Below are 21,349 nucleotides of genomic sequence, written 5' to 3'. Positions count from 1 at the left end.
TTAGCTCTGACGTAGTCTTTCGCGGTTGGTCAACGACGACTCTACCTGTGCGAAGCCAGCAAGTCAGCTTTTTTTATATCTTCTTTGGAGATGCAGTTAGTTCAGTATTGGAAGAGGAAGCAACCAGTGGTTTAGTGTAGGGAACTGTCGATTTGGGCTACTTTTTTGGGCCGATAAGAAAGCACAACTCAATCGCGATTAGTAGACGACCTTTCGAGCACTTAGATTAGAGAGTCTTCGCTTATTTAAATTTCATCAGAAACAGGTAAGAAACGGCCACTTTTCCAAGTTTGCTCGATGTAACGGTATATAATGATCCGCCTGGAAGCGCTCAGGTATGAAAGAATGTCGGTCTGGATAAAGCAAAGATGGAGGATACGTCCCCATAAATTATACTCAGTGGAACAAATTCTGAGTGGTTGCAAAAGCTATAGTTGCAATGCTTAATAGCGTTGCAAACATGGCTTTGTAAATCAAGCCATTAAAATCAGGACAAAGTATATGACGCGTCGTACGCTACGCCTCACGGTGACACAGTTTCGCTCTTCTGGGTGACGGACCAAGTGAAAGTTGTGAAGAAAGGCTTCGTGTGCGTGGTGATTTGCGTATGAGACTGGAATAGTGATTCTGTTTAAGTTAAATCTACCGTGCAATTAACTATGCATTATTGGCATAAATAGAGCGGTATCTTAATCTGACTGCGTCACATTGCTTTTTTTTAATTTGGTCAAAGATAAAAGTGGGATGAATCGGGTGCCTCAGTCCAATTCACCCTAGACGATGGTATTTCTATTTATGTTTTGGTCCATTTTATGGAATTCAATAAAAATATGCCTGTTTATGTGTTATGAATAAGTTCGAAGAGTGTGAGTGTGTAATGTAGTCACTTATATTTTTTTGATTTGAGATAATATGATTTCAAGTTATTATTAATCTAATCTACATAACTCAATACAGCAGCGAAAGAAAAATGTTGCTGAAACAATTAACACTTTAGCGTAGCTTAGGGGTCATATTTATGTGCTATCTACAACCACTTAGCTTAGAACATCTATGTAAAGTAAAATAGACAAGTTACTTAGAAAAGTATGTATCTTACGTCCGTTATCTAAAATCAACTGACCGATTCTTTCGTGACGGGACAACGTTTGTACGCATATGTTTTCAGTTTTTTGCTGATAACTTCAAAATCTGTGAGAAAAGGTACCAATATTTATACAAATTTGGAAAGTACATTAAATTTCAATAAGATTCACTCCAGCAAACATTTAAAAACACAAAGTTTGAGTCAAGAGAGTTATAAATGTAGCGTGACGGGACAACATCGTACAATTGGATCATTTTGATTTTCATACACAAAAGTGAAGAACTCTGCTCTGCCGTTTTACGGCGATATGATGTATACGCCATTTTGGACATTTTCAATTTTATTGTACAGTCTGATAAAGAATCTTAAAAGCTACCTCCTGACGAAAGAATTTTTCAAAAAACTGCTCTGGGGCCCATTTTATTGAGCAAACAAACAATGATGTATACGCCAATTTTACTCATCATGATGTATGTATACATTGAGAATTGATAGAAGTCAAATTCAATACTGTTTGAATGTTGATTTGAGGTTTTGGGATCAAATCAAGATTGGACAATATTTTATTACATTATTTCGATTTAATTCTTAAGGGAACGTCCATTAGGCATCATCCATAAAGTACGTCACGTTCTGAGGGAAGAGGGGGTTTTAAGAAAGCGTGACGTTGCGTGTTACAAGCATAGGGAACTCGTGACAAAGGGGGGTGGAGTAAATTTTGGCTGATTTTAATGTGACGTACTTAATGGATGACACCTTATCCACATCCACGTAGACACTTTTTTGAAAATTCTAGACCCACCCACCTCCCTTGCTGACAATTGTTCATGCAAAAAATGTGTTTATGGAGCATAAACAATCGCTAAGGGAGCGTTATTTTATTATGTAACGCAAAAAATTGGATTTTTAGACCCCCCCCTCGTAACAAAATTTCCATACAAATTTTAAAAATTTTGTATGGAGCGTAACACGGCCTCCGACCCCCCTCCCCTCAACTGCGTTACGTAATAAATGAACGCTCCCTAATACCTCCCCCCCCCCCTTAAAGTATCCACGTGGACAATGCATTACGGGATCCACTCAGCTATCAAAATAGCTGGCACAAAAAAAAAGCCAGCTTTGATCGAGCAATGTATACATACATCATTGGGCAGAAAAAGTAGTGATTTTTTATTGCTATTTTTACGGCCAAATGATGTTTGTGATTTAAAATCGTAGAGAATAGGAAAAAACAAGAAATTTTGTAGGGGCCACATTTTTATTGTACTTTTTAACAGTTTCTACAGAGCAGACCTAAAATTAGTCTTTTTAAATTGAAAAAATGAACAAAAACAGAAAATCGTGTCTACAGCAAAATCACCTCAATGGCGTATACATCATATCGCCGTAAAACGGCAGTGCTCTCCTAGTAAGTTTTAGGAAAAACCCTTTTTTACAGTTGTTTCTAAAATGAAAAACGAAGATTTTGCTTACTGGATCACCCAATTTCGTCAAATTTTGTTGATTTGACAGGTAAGGTACTTCTTTTCGTGACGGGACAACGCAGATATTTTGCAAAAGAGGGTTTTGCTCGCGTTGTCCCGTCACGAAATGAAGCAATTGTGAAAATCTCTACTGACTAGTCAACTTTAACAAATTTGGGGTCGCTGAGCTCGAATATGACTCCTAGAATACTCCAAAGTATTCAGGGAATGTGCAATCCAAGATGGCGGCCAATATGGTGAAGCTAGAAAATTTGATTTTTTTTGTTCAGGGTTGTAACAGGAAATCAACGAGTCAAATTTAACTAACTTGGAGTCGCTGAACTCGAATATGAGCCATATAATACTCCAAAGTACTCAGGGAATGTGCAATCTAAGATGGCGAAGCTAGAAAATTGAATTGCATTCCCTGAGTACTTATTTATTTAGTTGTCACCGTATTTGGCATTATGCCGCACAGATTGTTCTAAGGACTTTAGAATATTCTAAGGATTATATTTGAGTTCAGCATCCCAAAATTAATTAAATTTGACCTGTTGGCTGCCTGTTACATTTCTGTATAAACATTTCCAATATTCTAGGTTCGCCATCTTGGATTGCACATTCTCTGAGTACTTTGGAGTATTATATGGCTCATATTCGAGTTCAGCGACCCCAGATTAGTTAAATTTGACTAGTTGATTGAACTTAAAAATCCTTTTATGGTGTTTTTTCCATTCTGCCGCCATATTAGACGCCATCTTGAATATCTCGCTTCCCTTTGAGACTCAGGAAAATCAACAGGCAAATTTGGATTCTGGAGGGTCGATTTAGTCTAGATCGATCAAAAACTGGCCTGTTACACGATTTGCTTCTAGACACGAGAAATGAGCATCTTTTTTTGAATTGGGTCCTAAAATGAAGCTTAGATTGCTGATATTATTGTTTACAGCGATAAAGCTTATTTTTCTGAGTACAATGAACCTTTGTACGACCACAAAGAGGTTAAAATGGATTTTTAAATCAATTTTGAAAAATTAACCTAGCGGTCCTTCTTGACAGAAAAGTTCCTACTTGACAGCTCGTTCCAAGGGGACCATAGTTGATCCATCGAAAAAATGTTGTCCAGCCATAAAAAAATTTTGCATTAAAATGAAAAAAAGTGATCAGAAATTGTTTTAAATCGTGTTATTTACCGTTGTACATAAAAATTTACATAGGGCTTTAGTACCCAATTCGTGCCTTGACCAAAAAATTGTCGTGACGGGACAACGCAAACTTGCGTCAGCCGTAACTCTGTGTAGCAGGCCTTGACCTGCACAGCTGATGCAAGTCAGTTCAATCTCGGCCACCCAACATGCCGGACGGAATAAACAGTTTTCTCAGTAACAAACTGTCTTTCACTGTAGCTTAGCAACAGTTACAACATTTGGCGACGAGGATGGGATGATCTGTGACCGCTTTTCCTCCTTCGGCGAGATTTGTGAGACCTCTTGCAGCCGTTGGAGAGATGCAATGATTGATCTTCGTTGAGAGCTTCCGGAATGTCCGCAGGGCCACCAACCAAGGATGAGGATCCAGATGGCCGGCGTTGGCGCAGGAACTGGTGTCGGCAAGCCTGATGGAGTCGCTCGATACCGGCGACGGACGATGATCGGGTCCGGGAACACTGTCGGAGGGCTCCGTGCGGGGATCGTCGTAAGTTGGACTTGAGACGGCCAGATCGACGGGTTGATCTGGATCGATGACGGCCTCGTTGTCTTGCGGATTGTGTGTGCGAGCAGTGTGTCCAAGCGGTTCCGAGGATGCTTCCAGATTCTTGGCACGCAGAACTGTCTTGCAGCGTCCAAGCGATTCGTGGTGTTGATCCGGATTCATGGCACACAGCGTGGTGTCGGAAACAGTATCCAGCTGCATCGGTACGGTCGTCCCGTTGAGCGCGATGCGGATGTGCTTCTTCTTCTGCTTCAGGTCCGTTTGCACGACCTGCTTGAGGTTGGCCACACGGTGGCACTCTTCCGTAGCGTGCTAATAAGCATTTTAAAGGGTTTTTTTGAGTACGAAGAGAATCATAAATATGATGCAAAACCGATTTCACGAACTATTGCAAATTAAACTATTGGCTTCCATATACCCCCTTTTCAAATGTTCTGTATCATTTTATACCTACAGAATCTGCTTCTGTCAATAAGAGGGCTTATAAAAGAGTCATTTTACTATAAAATACCGTTTAGATTGAATAAATATCTGCATTCCTTCCATTAATTTGGGCTATTATTTAAAACAGTTGGGAAAATTAAAAATTCCCAGCGTTTATACATTTTACAACATCTGCTCACATATATGTTTAGAATAGGAACTTTGGTGTGGAAATATGTTTTTTGTGTGGTTCAAATAGTGGGAAAACATGGAAAATTATCAGAACCATCCAAAGTTCAACTTGAAAAAATTACTGCTTGGTAAACAAGTGCTAAGAATCGGTCAACTAAGAAAATTTGCTATGCAGTTGTTTGTTTACCTTTGATATGGAAACGTCAACTTACCGTAGATTTTGAATTTTTTTTAACCATAGTCAAGTTTTTAATTTGATAAGGAAATTTCATTGTTTTCACTTATATGAAAATTTTGTTACGTTGGGGGGGAGGGGGGAGAGGTCTAAAAATATTTTTTTTTGCGTTACGTAATAAAAGAACGCTCCCTAACTTCTCCATTGAAGAAGATCAGATTCAAATTTCTAAGCTTAGTAAAGCTCGACAATCAAAAATTAGACAACGAAAAAAAATTTTTTTTTCATGATTCTATTATTGCTTATTGCGAGATTAAATCAATTTTCTCCTTCGCTGTGACTGACAGGAGGTTACAGCCGCCGAACTACCGCTGTGTAAAAATCAGCAGGATGAACTGAAATTCAGCGATGATTTGGCTGTCAACCTGGTTTGTTTTGAATATTTTTCAAAAAGTCAGCAGGAAACTCAAGGCAACCTTTGACAACAGCCCAAAATTTGCTCTGCGGCTGTCATGCGGCCTTTCTTCTGCGGTCATATCAGCGCGCGTAAACTCTAATTATTAACGCCCGCGATAATATCCAAACTGAAATTTTTCAGAGGCCTTCGGATTATCAAGTCTGGACTGTAGTGCATCTCTAGGCTATCTACGAATATTGAATTTTGGATTGGAGACTGGAAAAAATACGTGAAACTTGGGAAAAATACATGTTATCACAAATTAATCGATATTTTGCAATATATTTTACAGAAGCGTAACTGTACTAATGAATAAAGCATTTTGCGCTACTCTTTGTTCTAAAATTTTGAAAATTTTGCTTGAATTTTGACCTTTTTTGACTAGACCTCAGACCGAAATAGTATTTACAGAGTAAATCCTTCCAAACATTTTTAAACATAAAAGTACTTTATTCCGAATTGATCAATCTATCTAAAGAAATTTGGGCCAAATTGAGTTAGGAACGCCATTTTGTGCAGCTCACAATGCCTCACTTTTTGACCTTCACAGATCCCCAAAATTCGATTTCAACCTTGAGGTACTCAATAAAAACCGAAAAAACTCCTGCATTTTTGTCACTTTTCATATGAAAGAAGTTTCAATCTTGTCGTGCTAGCTTGGTACAGCCTGAAAATTGATGTAAGGGCGACAATTGGGTCCTAAAATGAAGCATCGATTGCTGATATTATTGTTTACAACGATAAAGCTTATTTTTCTGAGTACAATGACCCTTTGTACGGCCACAAAGAGTTTAAAAATGGATTTTTAAATCAATTTTGAAAAATTAACCTCGCGTTCCTTCTTGACAGAAAAGGTCCTACTTGACAGCTCGTTCCAAGGGGACCATAGTTGATCCATCGAAAAAATGTTGTCTTGTCAATAACTTTTTTTTGCATAAAAATGAAAAAAAGTGATCAGAAATGGTTTTTAATCGTGTTTTTTACCGTTGTACATAAAAATTTACATAGGGCTTTAGTACCCAATTGGCCAAAGGGATTTCAGGTCAGAACGCGTTTGACACAGGAACTAGCTCGAATACTGTAAACATTTTCAGTTATAACCCGGGTCTCCAGCAACCAAATAAACTTCAGGACGATGCACAGAATGATCAACCAAGTCTGGAGCAACATTTAAAAAGGGCGCATAGGCATTTTGACAGCCAGCACTATTTTGCAAATTCCGAGCCAACATGTAACTATTTAACAAAACGCGCAGTGTTAAACGGTAGCTGGGAACGCCAGCTATTGCTTAACATTTCGAGTTTTGTGAAAAAAATATCTGTTGGCCCGGAATTTTCGAAATTGTTCCAGCTGTCAAAATGCTTATCCGCCCTTTTCTCGTGTTGCTCCAGAAGTAAAACATGTTTGTTATTGTTTACATTGCGTGCTCTTGTTTTTGTTTATTCAAGGTCAAACGTCAAACATTAAAACGCGTATTTCTCGGAACGCCTAAAAGCGATGTTAGACATGATAGCACGACGGCGTCGATTTGGTCGATCCAATTGCTATTTAATATTTGTTTTCTAGCGTAGGTACTCTATGTTTTATTACACGCTCTGGTAACTGTAGCAATATTGACATTCTCGAAGAAATATTTTTGAGTTCAGAAACAAATCGTCGCTTCTGTGCTATCTTGTGACAAACGCCATTTTGGTCGAAAATGAGTTAATGATGGCGTTTCATTAAACTTAACAAACGCTACAAGATGCCATCACCCAATTTTTGAAATTCATTTCCGTTTCCGGGATATCGTTGGGCACACTTGTGACATAGACCAGTTTCTCAACAAATTTTCTGTGCTATCTTGTGACACGTGCAGAGGCAAAAGCAAGCTATAAAACTGTATGGTACCAACAGATGTCACTACACATTTATGTCTAATTTTATAACACCACGTATCACAAGAGAGCACAACATTTTGAATTGAAAATGTACTACGTGTCACAAGTGTGTTCTTACGAATTAATTAAAGGGCTATTTGAATGTTGATGGAGTTTTGTATGGCGGTTGTCACAAGTGTGCCACCAATATTTTGATGGAGTTTTGTATGGCGGTTGTCACAAGTGTGCAACCAATATTTTGATGGAGTTTTGTATGGCGGTTGTCACAAGTGTGCCACCAATATTTTGATGGCGATTTGTATGGCGGTTGTCACAAGTGTGCCACCAATATTTTGATGGAGTTTTGTATGGCGGTTGTCACAAGTGTGCCACCAATATTTTGATGGCGATTTGTATGGCGGTTGTCACAAGTGTGCCACCAATATTTTGATGGAGTTTTGTATGGCGGTTGTCACAAGTGTGCCACCAATATTTTGATGGCGATTTGTATGGCGGTTGTCACAAGTGTGCCACCAATATTTTGATGGCGATTTGTATGGCGGTTGTCACAAGTGTGCCACCAATATTTTGATGGTGATTTGTATGGCGGTTGTCACAAGTGTGCCACCAATATTTTGATGGCGATTTGTATGGCGGTTGTCACAAGTGTGCCACCAATATTTTGATGGAGTTTTGTATGGCGGTTGTCACAAGTGTGCCACCAATATTTTGATGGCGATTTGTATGGCGGTTGTCACAAGTGTGCCACCAATATTTTGATGGAGTTTTATATGGCGGTTGTCACAAGTGTGCCACCAATATTTTGATGGCGATTTGTATGGCGGTTGTCACAAGTGTGCCACCAATATTTTGATGGAGTTTTGTATGGCGGTTGTCACAAGTGTGCCACCAATATTTTGATGGCGATTTGTATGGCGGTTGTCACAAGTGTGCCACCAATATTTTGATGGTGATTTGTATGGCGGTTGTCACAAGTGTGCCACCAATATTTTGATGGTGATTTGTATGGCGGTTGTCACAAGTGTGCCACCAATATTTTGATGGAGTTTTGTATGGCGGTTGTCACAAGTGTGCCACCAATATTTTGATGGCGATTTGTATGGCGGTTGTCACAAGTGTGCCACCAATATTTTGATGGTGATTTGTATGGCGGTTGTCACAAGTGTGCAACCAATATTTTGATGGAGTTTTGTATGGCGGTTGTCACAAGTGTGCCACCAATATTTTGATGGCGATTTGTATGGCGGTTGTCACAAGTGTGCCACCAATATTTTGATGGAGTTTTGTATGGCGGTTGTCACAAGTGTGCCACCAATATTTTGATGGCGATTTGTATGGCGGTTGTCACAAGTGTGCCACCAATATTTTGATGGAGTTTTGTATGGCGGTTGTCACAAGTGTGCCACCAATATTTTGATGGCGATTTGTATGGCGGTTGTCACAAGTGTGCCACCAATATTTTGATGGAGTTTTGTATGGCGGTTGTCACAAGTGTGCCACCAATATTTTGATGGCGATTTGTATGGCGGTTGTCACAAGTGTGCCACCAATATTTTGATGGAGTTTTGTATGGCGGTTGTCACAAGTGTGCCACCAATATTTTGATGGCGATTTGTATGGCGGTTGTCACAAGTGTGCCACCAATATTTTGATGGAGTTTTGTATGGCGGTTGTCACAAGTGTGCCACCAATATTTTGATGGCAATTTGTATGGCGGTTGTCACAAGTGTGCCACCAATATTTTGATGGTGATTTGTATGGCGGTTGTCACAAGTGTGCCACCAATATTTTGATGGCGATTTGTATGGCGGTTGTCACAAGTGTGCCACCAATATTTTGATGGTGATTTGTATGGCGGTTGTCACAAGTGTGCCACCAATATAACATTCATTACACCGTAACATTCGTTACACCGTTACATTCGTTACACCGTAACATTCGTTACACCGTAGTATGGTTACACCGTAACATTGTTACACCGCAATATTCGTTACACCGCAGTATGGTTACACCGCAGTATGGTTACACCGTAACATAGTAACACCGTAGTATGATTACACCGTAACATTGTTACACCGCAACAATCGTTACTTCGTAGTATGACTACACCGTACACTTGTTACACCACAACATTCGTTACACCGTTACATTCGTTACACCGTAACATTGTTACACCGTAACATTGTTATACCGTAACATTGTTATACCGTAACATTGTAACATCGTAACATTGTTACACCGCAACATTCGTTACACCGTTACATTCGTTACACTGTTACATTCAATACACCGTTACATTCGTTACACCGTTACACCGCATCATTCGTTACACCGTAACATTCGTTACACCGTAACAAAGTTACACCATAATATGATTACACCGTAACAGTGTGACACCGTAATAGTCTTACACCGTAACATTATTACGGTGTAACAAATGCCACGGTGTAATGAATGCTACGAAGCAACGGATGTTGCAGTGTAACAATGTTACGGTGTAACCAAACTAAGGTGTAACGAATGTTACGGTGTAACGAATGTTACGGTGTAACGAATGTTACGGTGTAACGAATGTTACGGTGTAACGAATGTTACGGTGCAACGAATGTTACGATGTAACGATTGTTAAGGTGTAACGAATGTTACGGTGTAACGAATGTTGTGGTGTAACGAATGTTGCGGTGTAACAATATTACGGTGTAACGAATGTAACTGTGTAACGAATGTAACGGTGTAACGAATGTTGTGGTGTAACAATGTTACGGTGTAATCATATAACGGTGTAACTATGTTACGGTGTAACCATACTGCGGTGTAACCATACTGCGGTGTAACGAATGTGACGGTGTAATGAATGTTATATTGGTGGTACACTTGTGACAACCGCCATACAAACCGCCATCAAAATATTGGTGGCACACTTGTGACAACCGCCATACAAATCACCATCAAAATATTGGTGGCACACTTGTGACAACCGCCATACAAATCACCATCAAAATATGGGTGGCACACTTGTGACAACCGCCATACAAAACTCCATCAAAATATTGGTGGCACACTTGTGACAACCGCCATACAAATCACCATCAAAATATTGGTGGCACACTTGTGACAACCGCCATACAAAACTCCATCAAAATATTGGTGGCACACTTGTGACAACCGCCATACAAAACTCCATCAAAATATTGGTGGCACACTTGTGACAACCGCCATACAAATCACCATCAAAATATTGGTGGCACACTTGTGACAACCGCCATACAAAACTCCATCAAAATATTGGTGGCACACTTGTGACAACCGCCATACAAATCACCATCAAAATATTGGTGGCACACTTGTGACAACCGCCATACAAATCACCATCAAAATATTGGTGGCACACTTGTGACAACCGCCATACAAATCACCATCAAAATATTGGTGGCACACTTGTGACAACCGCCATACAAAACTCCATCAAAATATTGGTGGCACACTTGTGACAACCGCCATACAAAACTCCATCAAAATATTGGTGGCACACTTGTGACAACCGCCATACAAATCACCATCAAAATATTGGTGGCACACTTGTGACAACCGCCATACAAAACTCCATCAAAATATTGGTGGCACACTTGTGACAACCGCCATACAAATCACCATCAAAATATTGGTGGCACACTTGTGACAACCGCCATACAAATCACCATCAAAATATTGGTGGCACACTTGTGACAACCGCCATACAAAACTCCATCAAAATATTGGTGGCACACTTGTGACAACCGCCATACAAATCACCATCAAAATATTGGTGGCACACTTGTGACAACCGCCATACAAATCACCATCAAAATATTGGTGGCACACTTGTGACAACCGCCATACAAAACTCCATCAAAATATTGGTGGCACACTTGTGACAACCGCCATACAAAACTCCATCAAAATATTGGTGGCACACTTGTGACAACCGCCATACAAATCACCATCAAAATATTGGTGGCACACTTGTGACAACCGCCATACAAATCACCATCAAAATATTGGTGGCACACTTGTGACAACCGCCATACAAAACTCCATCAAAATATTGGTGGCACACTTGTGACAACCGCCATACAAATCACCATCAAAATATTGGTGGCACACTTGTGACAACCGCCATACAAATCACCATCAAAATATTGGTGGCACACTTGTGACAACCGCCATACAAAACTCCATCAAAATATTGGTGGCACACTTGTGACAACCGCCATACAAAACTCCATCAAAATATTGGTGGCACACTTGTGACAACCGCCATACAAAACTCCATCAAAATATTGGTGGCACACTTGTGACAACCGCCATACAAATCACCATCAAAATATTGGTGGCACACTTGTGACAACCGCCATACAAAACTCCATCAAAATATTGGTGGCACACTTGTGACAACCGCCATACAAATCACCATCAAAATATTGGTGGCACACTTGTGACAACCGCCATACAAATCACCATCAAAATATTGGTGGCACACTTGTGACAACCGCCATACAAATCACCATCAAAATATTGGTGGCACACTTGTGACAACCGCCATACAAAACTCCATCAAAATATTGGTGGCACACTTGTGACAACCGCCATATAAAACTCCATCAAAATATTGGTGGCACACTTGTGACAACCGCCATACAAATCACCATCAAAATATTGGTGGCACACTTGTGACAACCGCCATACAAATCACCATCAAAATATTGGTGGCACACTTGTGACAACCGCCATACAAATCACCATCAAAATATTGGTGGCACACTTGTGACAACCGCCATACAAAACTCCATCAAAATATTGGTGGCACACTTGTGACAACCGCCATACAAAACTCCATCAAAATATTGGTGGCACACTTGTGACAACCGCCATACAAATCACCATCAAAATATTGGTGGCACACTTGTGACAACCGCCATACAAAACTCCATCAAAATATTGGTGGCACACTTGTGACAACCGCCATACAAATCACCATCAAAATATTGGTGGCACACTTGTGACAACCGCCATACAAATCACCATCAAAATATTGGTGGCACACTTGTGACAACCGCCATACAAATCACCATCAAAATATTGGTGGCACACTTGTGACAACCGCCATACAAATCACCATCAAAATATTGGTGGCACACTTGTGACAACCGCCATACAAAACTCCATCAAAATATTGGTGGCACACTTGTGACAACCGCCATACAAATCACCATCAAAATATTGGTGGCACACTTGTGACAACCGCCATACAAATCACCATCAAAATATTGGTGGCACACTTGTGACAACCGCCATACAAATCACCATCAAAATATTGGTGGCACACTTGTGACAACCGCCATACAAAACTCCATCAAAATATTGGTGGCACACTTGTGACAACCGCCATACAAAACTCCATCAAAATATTGGTGGCACACTTGTGACAACCGCCATACAAATCACCATCAAAATATTGGTGGCACACTTGTGACAACCGCCATACAAATCACCATCAAAATATTGGTGGCACACTTGTGACAACCGCCATACAAAACTCCATCAAAATATTGGTGGCACACTTGTGACAACCGCCATACAAATCACCATCAAAATATTGGTGGCACACTTGTGACAACCGCCATACAAATCACCATCAAAATATTGGTGGCACACTTGTGACAACCGCCATACAAAACTCCATCAAAATATTGGTGGCACACTTGTGACAACCGCCATTCAAAACTCTATCAAAATATTGGTGGCACACTTGTGACAACCGCCATACAAAACTCCATCAAAATATTGGTGGCACACTTGTGACAACCGCCATACAAAACTCCATCAAAATATTGGTGGCACACTTGTGACAACCGCCATACAAATCACCATCAAAATATTGGTGGCACACTTGTGACAACCGCCATACAAATCACCATCAAAATATTGGTGGCACACTTGTGACAACCGCCATACAAATCACCATCAAAATATTGGTGGCACACTTGTGACAACCGCCATACAAATCACCATCAAAATATTGGTGGCACACTTGTGACAACCGCCATACAAATCACCATCAAAATATTGGTGGCACACTTGTGACAACCGCCATACAAAACTCCATCAAAATATTGGTGGCACACTTGTGACAACCGCCATACAAATCACCATCAAAATATTGGTGGCACACTTGTGACAACCGCCATACAAATCACCATCAAAATATTGGTGGCACACTTGTGACAACCGCCATACAAAACTCCATCAAAATATTGGTGGCACACTTGTGACAACCGCCATACAAAACTCCATCAAAATATTGGTGGCACACTTGTGACAACCGCCATACAAAACTCCATCAAAATATTGGTGGCACACTTGTGACAACCGCCATACAAATCACCATCAAAATATTGGTGGCACACTTGTGACAACCGCCATACAAATCACCATCAAAATATTGGTGGCACACTTGTGACAACCGCCATACAAATCACCATCAAAATATTGGTGGCACACTTGTGACAACCGCCATACAAATCACCATCAAAATATTGGTGGCACACTTGTGACAACCGCCATACAAAACTCCATCAAAATATTGGTGGCACACTTGTGACAACCGCCATACAAAACTCCATCAAAATATTGGTGGCACACTTGTGACAACCGCCATTCAAAACTCCATCAAAATATTGGTGGCACACTTGTGACAACCGCCATACAAATCACCATCAAAATATTGGTGGCACACTTGTGACAACCGCCATACAAATCACCATCAAAATATTGGTGGCACACTTGTGACAACCGCCATACAAAACTCCATCAAAATATTGGTGGCACACTTGTGACAACCGCCATTCAAAACTCTATCAAAATATTGGTGGCACACTTGTGACAACCGCCATACAAAACTCCATCAAAATATTGGTGGCACACTTGTGACAACCGCCATACAAAACTCCATCAAAATATTGGTGGCACACTTGTGACAACCGCCATACAAATCACCATCAAAATATTGGTGGCACACTTGTGACAACCGCCATACAAATCACCATCAAAATATTGGTGGCACACTTGTGACAACCGCCATACAAATCACCATCAAAATATTGGTGGCACACTTGTGACAACCGCCATACAAATCACCATCAAAATATTGGTGGCACACTTGTGACAACCGCCATACAAATCACCATCAAAATATTGGTGGCACACTTGTGACAACCGCCATACAAAACTCCATCAAAATATTGGTGGCACACTTGTGACAACCGCCATACAAAACTCCATCAAAATATTGGTGGCACACTTGTGACAACCGCCATTCAAAACTCTATCAAAATATTGGTGGCACACTTGTGACAACCGCCATACAAAACTCCATCAAAATATTGGTGGCACACTTGTGACAACCGCCATACAAAACTCCATCAAAATATTGGTGGCACACTTGTGACAACCGCCATACAAAACTCCATCAAAATATTTGTGGCACACTTGTGACAACCGCCATACAAATCACCATCAAAATATTGGTGGCACACTTGTGACAACCGCCATACAAATCACCATCAAAATATTGGTGGCACACTTGTGACAACCGCCATACAAATCACCATCAAAATATTGGTGGCACACTTGTGACAACCGCCATACAAAACTCCATCAAAATATTGGTGGCACACTTGTGACAACCGCCATACAAAACTCCATCAAAATATTGGTGGCACACTTGTGACAACCGCCATACAAATCACCATCAAAATATTGGTGGCACACTTGTGACAACCGCCATACAAATCACCATCAAAATATTGGTGGCACACTTGTGACAACCGCCATACAAAACTCCATCAAAATATTGGTGGCACACTTGTGACAACCGCCATACAAATCACCATCAAAATATTGGTGGCACACTTGTGACAACCGCCATACAAATCACCATCAAAATATTGGTGGCACACTTGTGACAACCGCCATACAAAACTCCATCAAAATATTGGTGGCACACTTGTGACAACCGCCATACAAAACTCCATCAAAATATTGGTGGCACACTTGTGACAACCGCCATACAAAACTCCATCAAAATATTGGTGGCACACTTGTGACAACCGCCATACAAATCACCATCAAAATATTGGTGGCACACTTGTGACAACCGCCATACAAATCGCCATCAACATTCAACGAGCCCTTTAATTAATTCTTAGGAACACACTTGTAACACGTAGTACATTTTCAATTCGAAAATTTTGTGCTATCTTGTTACACGTTGATCTGCCATAAATCATAAAAGGTTCGTGTCTAGAATGAAATAATTTTCCATCCGGGGTTATTGTCTGTGCTTTTCGGATATGGGGGAAAACCTTTGATTTTCAGGGGTTTTCTTGATTTTTCCAACTTTCTTTTGATTGTATTTGTTTAAAGCGTGTTAATGGTTTGATTTTTTGTACTTTTCAATAATTTTTGTATTAATTTAGTTGATTAAAATTGCTTATAGAGCCATTTTACCAGCAATCACGAAAATAGCTGGAAAATCCAAGAAAATCGGGAAAATTTTAACCTTTTATTCCAAATAATAAAAATTTAAATAGTTTCTGATGAATGACAACATTGGATTTAAAAATAATATTGTTTAAGTTCATAAAAACATCAATTTAATGTTAACTTAGTTTGTATGGGAATTTGGGGCACACTTGTGACACGTAGTACATTTTTTACTTTCAGGGCACACTTGTGACACGTGCTTTTCTGATTTTTGTATACTTTCTGTACTATATCTTTTAGTAGGTGTTACTAAATGAGTTCATACTTGGAGCGTTTGTTGAGTGATAGTGTACGAACCGATCGCTTCATTCAGAATGATTCTATCAGTAACTGATGTGAAAATATTCAACTTTAAACTTTAAAAATCGATTTACTCGAAAAGTACTAAATGGCGTTTGTCACAAGATAGCACAGAAGTGACGAAATGTATTATAGCGCAAAATTCATGAAAATTGACCGCAATACCATGACTGTCCCTCATTTATTTGGTTGTTTAACTATGTTAAGTTTTGAATTCAAAGAATAGGATCGATTCATAAAAAGTGTAAAAGTGTCTCATTAATCTTTGGGACTGTGAACACGCACGTGTGTCGTGCCAGAACAAAACACATGTTGCTTATATATTGACACTTTTAAACCGTTCACAAATACGTGGCCTTTCGGTTTCTGCGATAAACTGAATTACTAATGGTTGATTTTGTTCCCAGCACCATGGGCGAAAAGATATCGCCGTCAGTCGTTTCCAGCGGACCACGCCGGTCTTCACCGGACAGCTCCAAAGAGGTTAAGCCAAAGCAGCAGCGGAAGAGTCGCGAGGAAAAGCTGGACCAAATGTTGGGCCCACGTTCGGTGGAACCGACCTACGCCGCGGACCTTCCCAAGCAAAAGTCCGTCCTGGTCACGTACATTCTGTGGCTTTTCGGGGGATTCTTCGGACTGCACCATCTGTACCTGCACCAGGATCGGCGGGCGTTCGTATGGTGGTGCACGCTGGGCGGATACTTTGGCATTGGATGGATCTCGGAGTGCTACCAGATTCCGGCCATGGTGCGGGATGCCAACGAAGATCCGCGCTTTGTCGAGGAGTTCCGGGAGAAGCTACGAACTCATCCGAAGCCGCCGTTTTCGACGCCTCGGTTCGTGATGGCCCTGATGGTGGGATTCCTGTTTGGCCAGATGATTCTGCTGTCCATTCCGCAGGAAGTGTTTGGTGGAATTGACTGGGGTTTCATCCATTGGCTGGTTCCGCTTGGAATTGCGCTGGGTAAGGAGTTTTTTGGAGGAATTTTAGTAATCATGACTTACGGGTTCTATGTTTCAGGAATTTGGACCGTCGGCAACATGGGACGCGAGAAGGGAGTGTTCTGGCACTGTCTGGTAGCGGCTTACCTTGCGTATCCGATTCGGTACTTTGTTCTCGATGAGTCCTACTGGTTCATGGCGGTGTCTTCGGTGTCTGGATTCGTGTTTGACCACTTTTCCAAGGAGTGGGACACGAAGGTTCCCAAGCGACAGAAGCTTATGAAGTGAGTATCTCTTGAGTTGTTGATATTCCATTGTCTCACGATACTCCAAATATGTTTCAGGAGAGCCTCCATCCTTGTCCCGTGCATCCTGGCGTACCTTGCCCTCTGGGGATGCTTCCTGTACTTTAACGGAACCATCACCGACTCGGACGGAGACGAAGTCCCAGTGCACGAAGCGATTCACAACTTTATCAAATCCCCCTGGTGGACCGACCTGAAGCAAACGATCCACGACACGATTCTGTTCGCGCAGCACAACGGATGGGCCGAGGTGTGGAAGCAGATCGTGGACTCGATGGACGCCGACGGGGAGCAGAACGCGTACAAGGTGTTGGGCGTTAGTCCGACCGCTTCCCAGGCGGAGATTACGTCGGTGTGGCGTAAGATGTCCCGCGAGAACCACCCGGACAAGGTGAAGGAGGAGAGCCAGCGACGGGCCGCCCAGGAACGGTTCATGGAGATTCAGCAGGCGTACGAGATACTGAGCAAGATCAAGTCCAAGAGGCGCGCTCGGAACAAGAAGTCGAACGAGGAGCTGTGAGGCTTTTTTTTACGAATAGAGGTTTTGCTTTCAACTGTATTTATTTATATAATTTTCAAACGTGCTGAAGTGTCTCGAAATAACATGAACTGTAAATATCATTGGACTGAAACAATAAAGATATTCAAAAGTTGGTTTCAATAAACACGAGCTTCTTATATTAAGGGACAAGTTGTATCAACGACTATCAGGACGCTGTGTAGAAGGGGTTGTACATCGATCAATTTCACGTAACTACCTTTGGTTTGTTGATCTTTTGAGGAATAGAGTCTATTAAGAGGGAAGATTTTAGTATTTCAGATCAAAATTAAATGTTATTCAAAACTTACGCCAAAATATCAATCGGATCCAGAATAGTTTCATATTTATAAACTGATGTTAAAAAGTTTGTGAAAGCTGCAGTACTGTTACCAATTGATGAGTGTTCGGACACCTAGAACGTCATATCATATAATTCAAGATAAATAATCAAAATATCTTACCTTGCCACCAAGATAGTGTGTTGCAGACTCGACTGGAGCGTTGTTGATATCCGTTTCAGGAATACCAAGTCTTGTGCCCCAAAACACTACACAATTGTCATCCGTCGTTGCGATCGTGTACGTTGAGTGACATTTGATTTTCTGTGGATAATTTAAAGATTATGTTTTGAAACCATTCAGTCCTCCATACAAACCGTAACGAAACGAGGCATCAAACTCTTCAGCAAAGTGGGTTCCAGCTGTTCGTTGGTGTGACCCAAACCAAGCTGACCACTCGAGTTATCTCCCGCGGTGACCACATAACCACCTTCGATCAGAAACGCTGCAAACGTTTCCGCAACGCTCACGGCCAGCACCTTCTGCGTTATAAACGAAACCTTCTGAAGCCCGTGCAGCTGCGAAAGCTTCGTGCCAAATCCCAACTTATTAAACCCGTTGCTTCCGCAGCAGTAGCAGAATCCGCCGTCCGTAAGCACAACCGTGCAATCAGGTCCGCAGCTGATCTGCCGGATGTTCTGTATCATCTGGGAAACAATAAGCCTCCGTGGCTCATTACTGCTCAACATGTGCTTCCCAAGACCTAACGCTCCCTCGTTACTGGTGCCCCAAGTGAACAAATCACCCTCGTCTGAAAGCGCAACCACGTGGTGTTCCCCGCAAGCAATCTGAACAATCCGCATATTGGTCAGTTTGTGAACAATTTTGGGGATCAACAGCGAAATGGTGTTTCCATGACCTAAGCATCCCTCGGTGTTGTCCCCGCAGCTCAGAACCACACCCAAGTCGGTCCAGAGCAGAGTGAAACCGTTTCCGGTAGCTGCTCCCACTACGTTGTACCTTCGGATGGATTCGATTTTCGTCGGATAATGGCGCCACGTTTCCAGCGCGTTGTGACCCAGCTGACCCTTGTTGCCTTCACCCCAGGTGTACACGGAACCGTCTGGTGAATGGCATGAATGAGTGAACTGGTTGGGAAAGTGATTTCGTTGGATAACTTACCGTACATTACTACGACGAAGTGGGTTCCTTGGGTCGCCAATTGGCGAATCTTGCCAGTTGGTGGTAATTGTAGAGGACTTAGGTTGGTAGATGATCCGAAGGACTTCAGTTGGTAGAGCACGGATCGTTCTACCAAGGGGAGGTTGTTCATGGTAGCCGTCGAAGCATCCATGTAATCTCGCGTTGCGGTTCCCACGAGGAAGACCGTCTTCGAGTTGTCGTGATTCATCAGGGACCCGTCGAAGTAATCGTTTGAAACGTATTTAAATCTGTTATGTGGAGAAATTGTAGTCCATAATTTAAAAAAATAACGTTGCTTACCCATTGTTCTTCCCAAGATTCCGGTAGATCAGGGGGATCCAGTACTGGAGCAGCTCCGTAGCTGATGGCCGATCTTGCGGATCAATCTGAAGCATCAAGCTGAGTACGTGCTTCAACGTGTCGGAGTATCCCTCTGGAAGGGGAACATACTTGGCGGTCATGATTTTGGCCACCAGCTCGGACAGGTTGGACGCGGTAAATGCCTTCTTGAAGCAGCAAACTTCACCCAAAATGCATCCCAGGGCCCAAATGTCACTCTTTTCGTCGTATTGCTTTCCTTCGCACTAGAATGATATGATGTAGGAATTGTACGCTAATTCGGGTATACCTACTAACCATTTCCGGACTAAAGTAATACGGCGTCCCTAGAACGGTCTGCGCATGGATCTTGGTATTCATGATCTTGGAAATTCCAAAGTCTCCAATTTTGACGATCCCTCGCTTGTTTAGAAACACATTGGCCGTCTTTAGATCACGATGCAGTATGTTTTGCGAGTGCATATAATTGATCGCACTCGTAATCTGTTCAAATATGTTCAGTATGAACCGTTCTGGCAACCTCTCTCCATGACTCTTCTCGATCAGAACCTGCGAAAGTGTCCCTCCGTCGGCGTACTCCATCTCGATAAACAGAAAATCCCCACGAACGGAGCTTCCCAAGTACGCAATAATATTAGGGTGGTGCAGCTTTGAAAACACCTCCACCTCGTTCATCGCTAAATCCCGCTCCGACCGGGTCAAATCTGACAGGTTGATCTGCTTCATAACCACCAACTGACCCTCTGCCAACCGTTCATACAGCACGGCTATTCCGAACGAGCCCTGGCCAACGGTACGAATCCGGCGATAACCGGCCAGCTCGATTTCACTCTCACTCTCGTTGCCACTGTCCTTGGCGGGATTGTCCGAGTTTTGCAGGGCACTTTCGTTGACGAACTGCAGTCCGGATAGCGACAGGTCCTTGAAGCGGGACAGCGTTGAGAGATCAACCGACGGAGATCGGACATCGCTGGTAGAGGCCGCTACCGTGAAAGTTTTTCCTAGGGGTTTTGGGTGCGACATGTTTACTAACCCTTCCGAAATGATATATTCAAGTGAAAAAGTGTAAGTTTGGGCAGTGCATCTCCATGGGTTTTGCCGGCTTGCAATGGCGCATGTGCATCAGTTTGGCGCCAATTTGGAGGTAAATATCCGCCATTTAATGACATGTAATGAGTAATGACAGTCACAAGCCACTGTAACAATAGGTTTTGTGGGGATTCCAATAACCCAAAATATACGCTTATCTTATCGAAATTAGTTCGAACGACAATGAATTTCAGATTCCGGCTTTGTGACGCCAATGGTTTGAATGACTTCGTAGTGCTGTACCACATGATTTATGACAATGCGATTGAAATTTTTGACTTGCGTCGCGTGCTTTTGATAAATTATGGCTACCACCCGCCAAGTCTCAAGTGTTTGTTTACTTGTAAGCTAATCTATTTTCGGATTAAGTAATCTAATC

The 21,349-nt window shown here is 41.8% G+C and overlaps 2 protein-coding genes across 2 annotated transcripts; one reads left to right on the top strand and one right to left on the bottom strand.

Moving 5' to 3' along the window:
- The first annotated feature begins 23 nt into the window (after nt 1–23).
- Nucleotides 24–18,185, top strand: LOC6052418 (dnaJ homolog subfamily C member 22). Its single transcript, XM_001868662.2, has 4 exons — nt 24–265; nt 16,681–17,237; nt 17,295–17,499; nt 17,560–18,185. Exons 2-4 carry the CDS (start codon nt 16,685–16,687, stop codon nt 18,038–18,040), a joined length of 1,239 nt encoding a protein of 412 aa, XP_001868697.2. The 5' UTR covers nt 24–265; nt 16,681–16,684; the 3' UTR covers nt 18,041–18,185.
- On the bottom strand, nt 18,063–20,945 carry LOC6052417 (serine/threonine-protein kinase Nek8). Its single transcript, XM_038263746.1, has 7 exons — nt 20,179–20,945; nt 19,843–20,126; nt 19,522–19,790; nt 18,717–19,462; nt 18,523–18,663; nt 18,370–18,473; nt 18,063–18,310 (listed from the first exon to the last, which is right to left on the bottom strand). The coding sequence occupies exons 1-7, from the start codon at nt 20,902–20,904 to the stop codon at nt 18,196–18,198; spliced, it is 2,385 nt and encodes a 794-aa protein (XP_038119674.1). The 5' UTR covers nt 20,905–20,945; the 3' UTR covers nt 18,063–18,195.
- Nucleotides 20,946–21,349: the final 404 nt, after the last annotated feature.

The sequence above is a fragment of the Culex quinquefasciatus genome, chromosome 3, assembly GCF_015732765.1.
Source record: "Culex quinquefasciatus strain JHB chromosome 3, VPISU_Cqui_1.0_pri_paternal, whole genome shotgun sequence".
Classification (NCBI taxonomy): Eukaryota; Metazoa; Arthropoda; class Insecta; order Diptera; family Culicidae; genus Culex; species Culex quinquefasciatus.
This window is presented reverse-complemented; position numbering and strand designations above follow the sequence as displayed.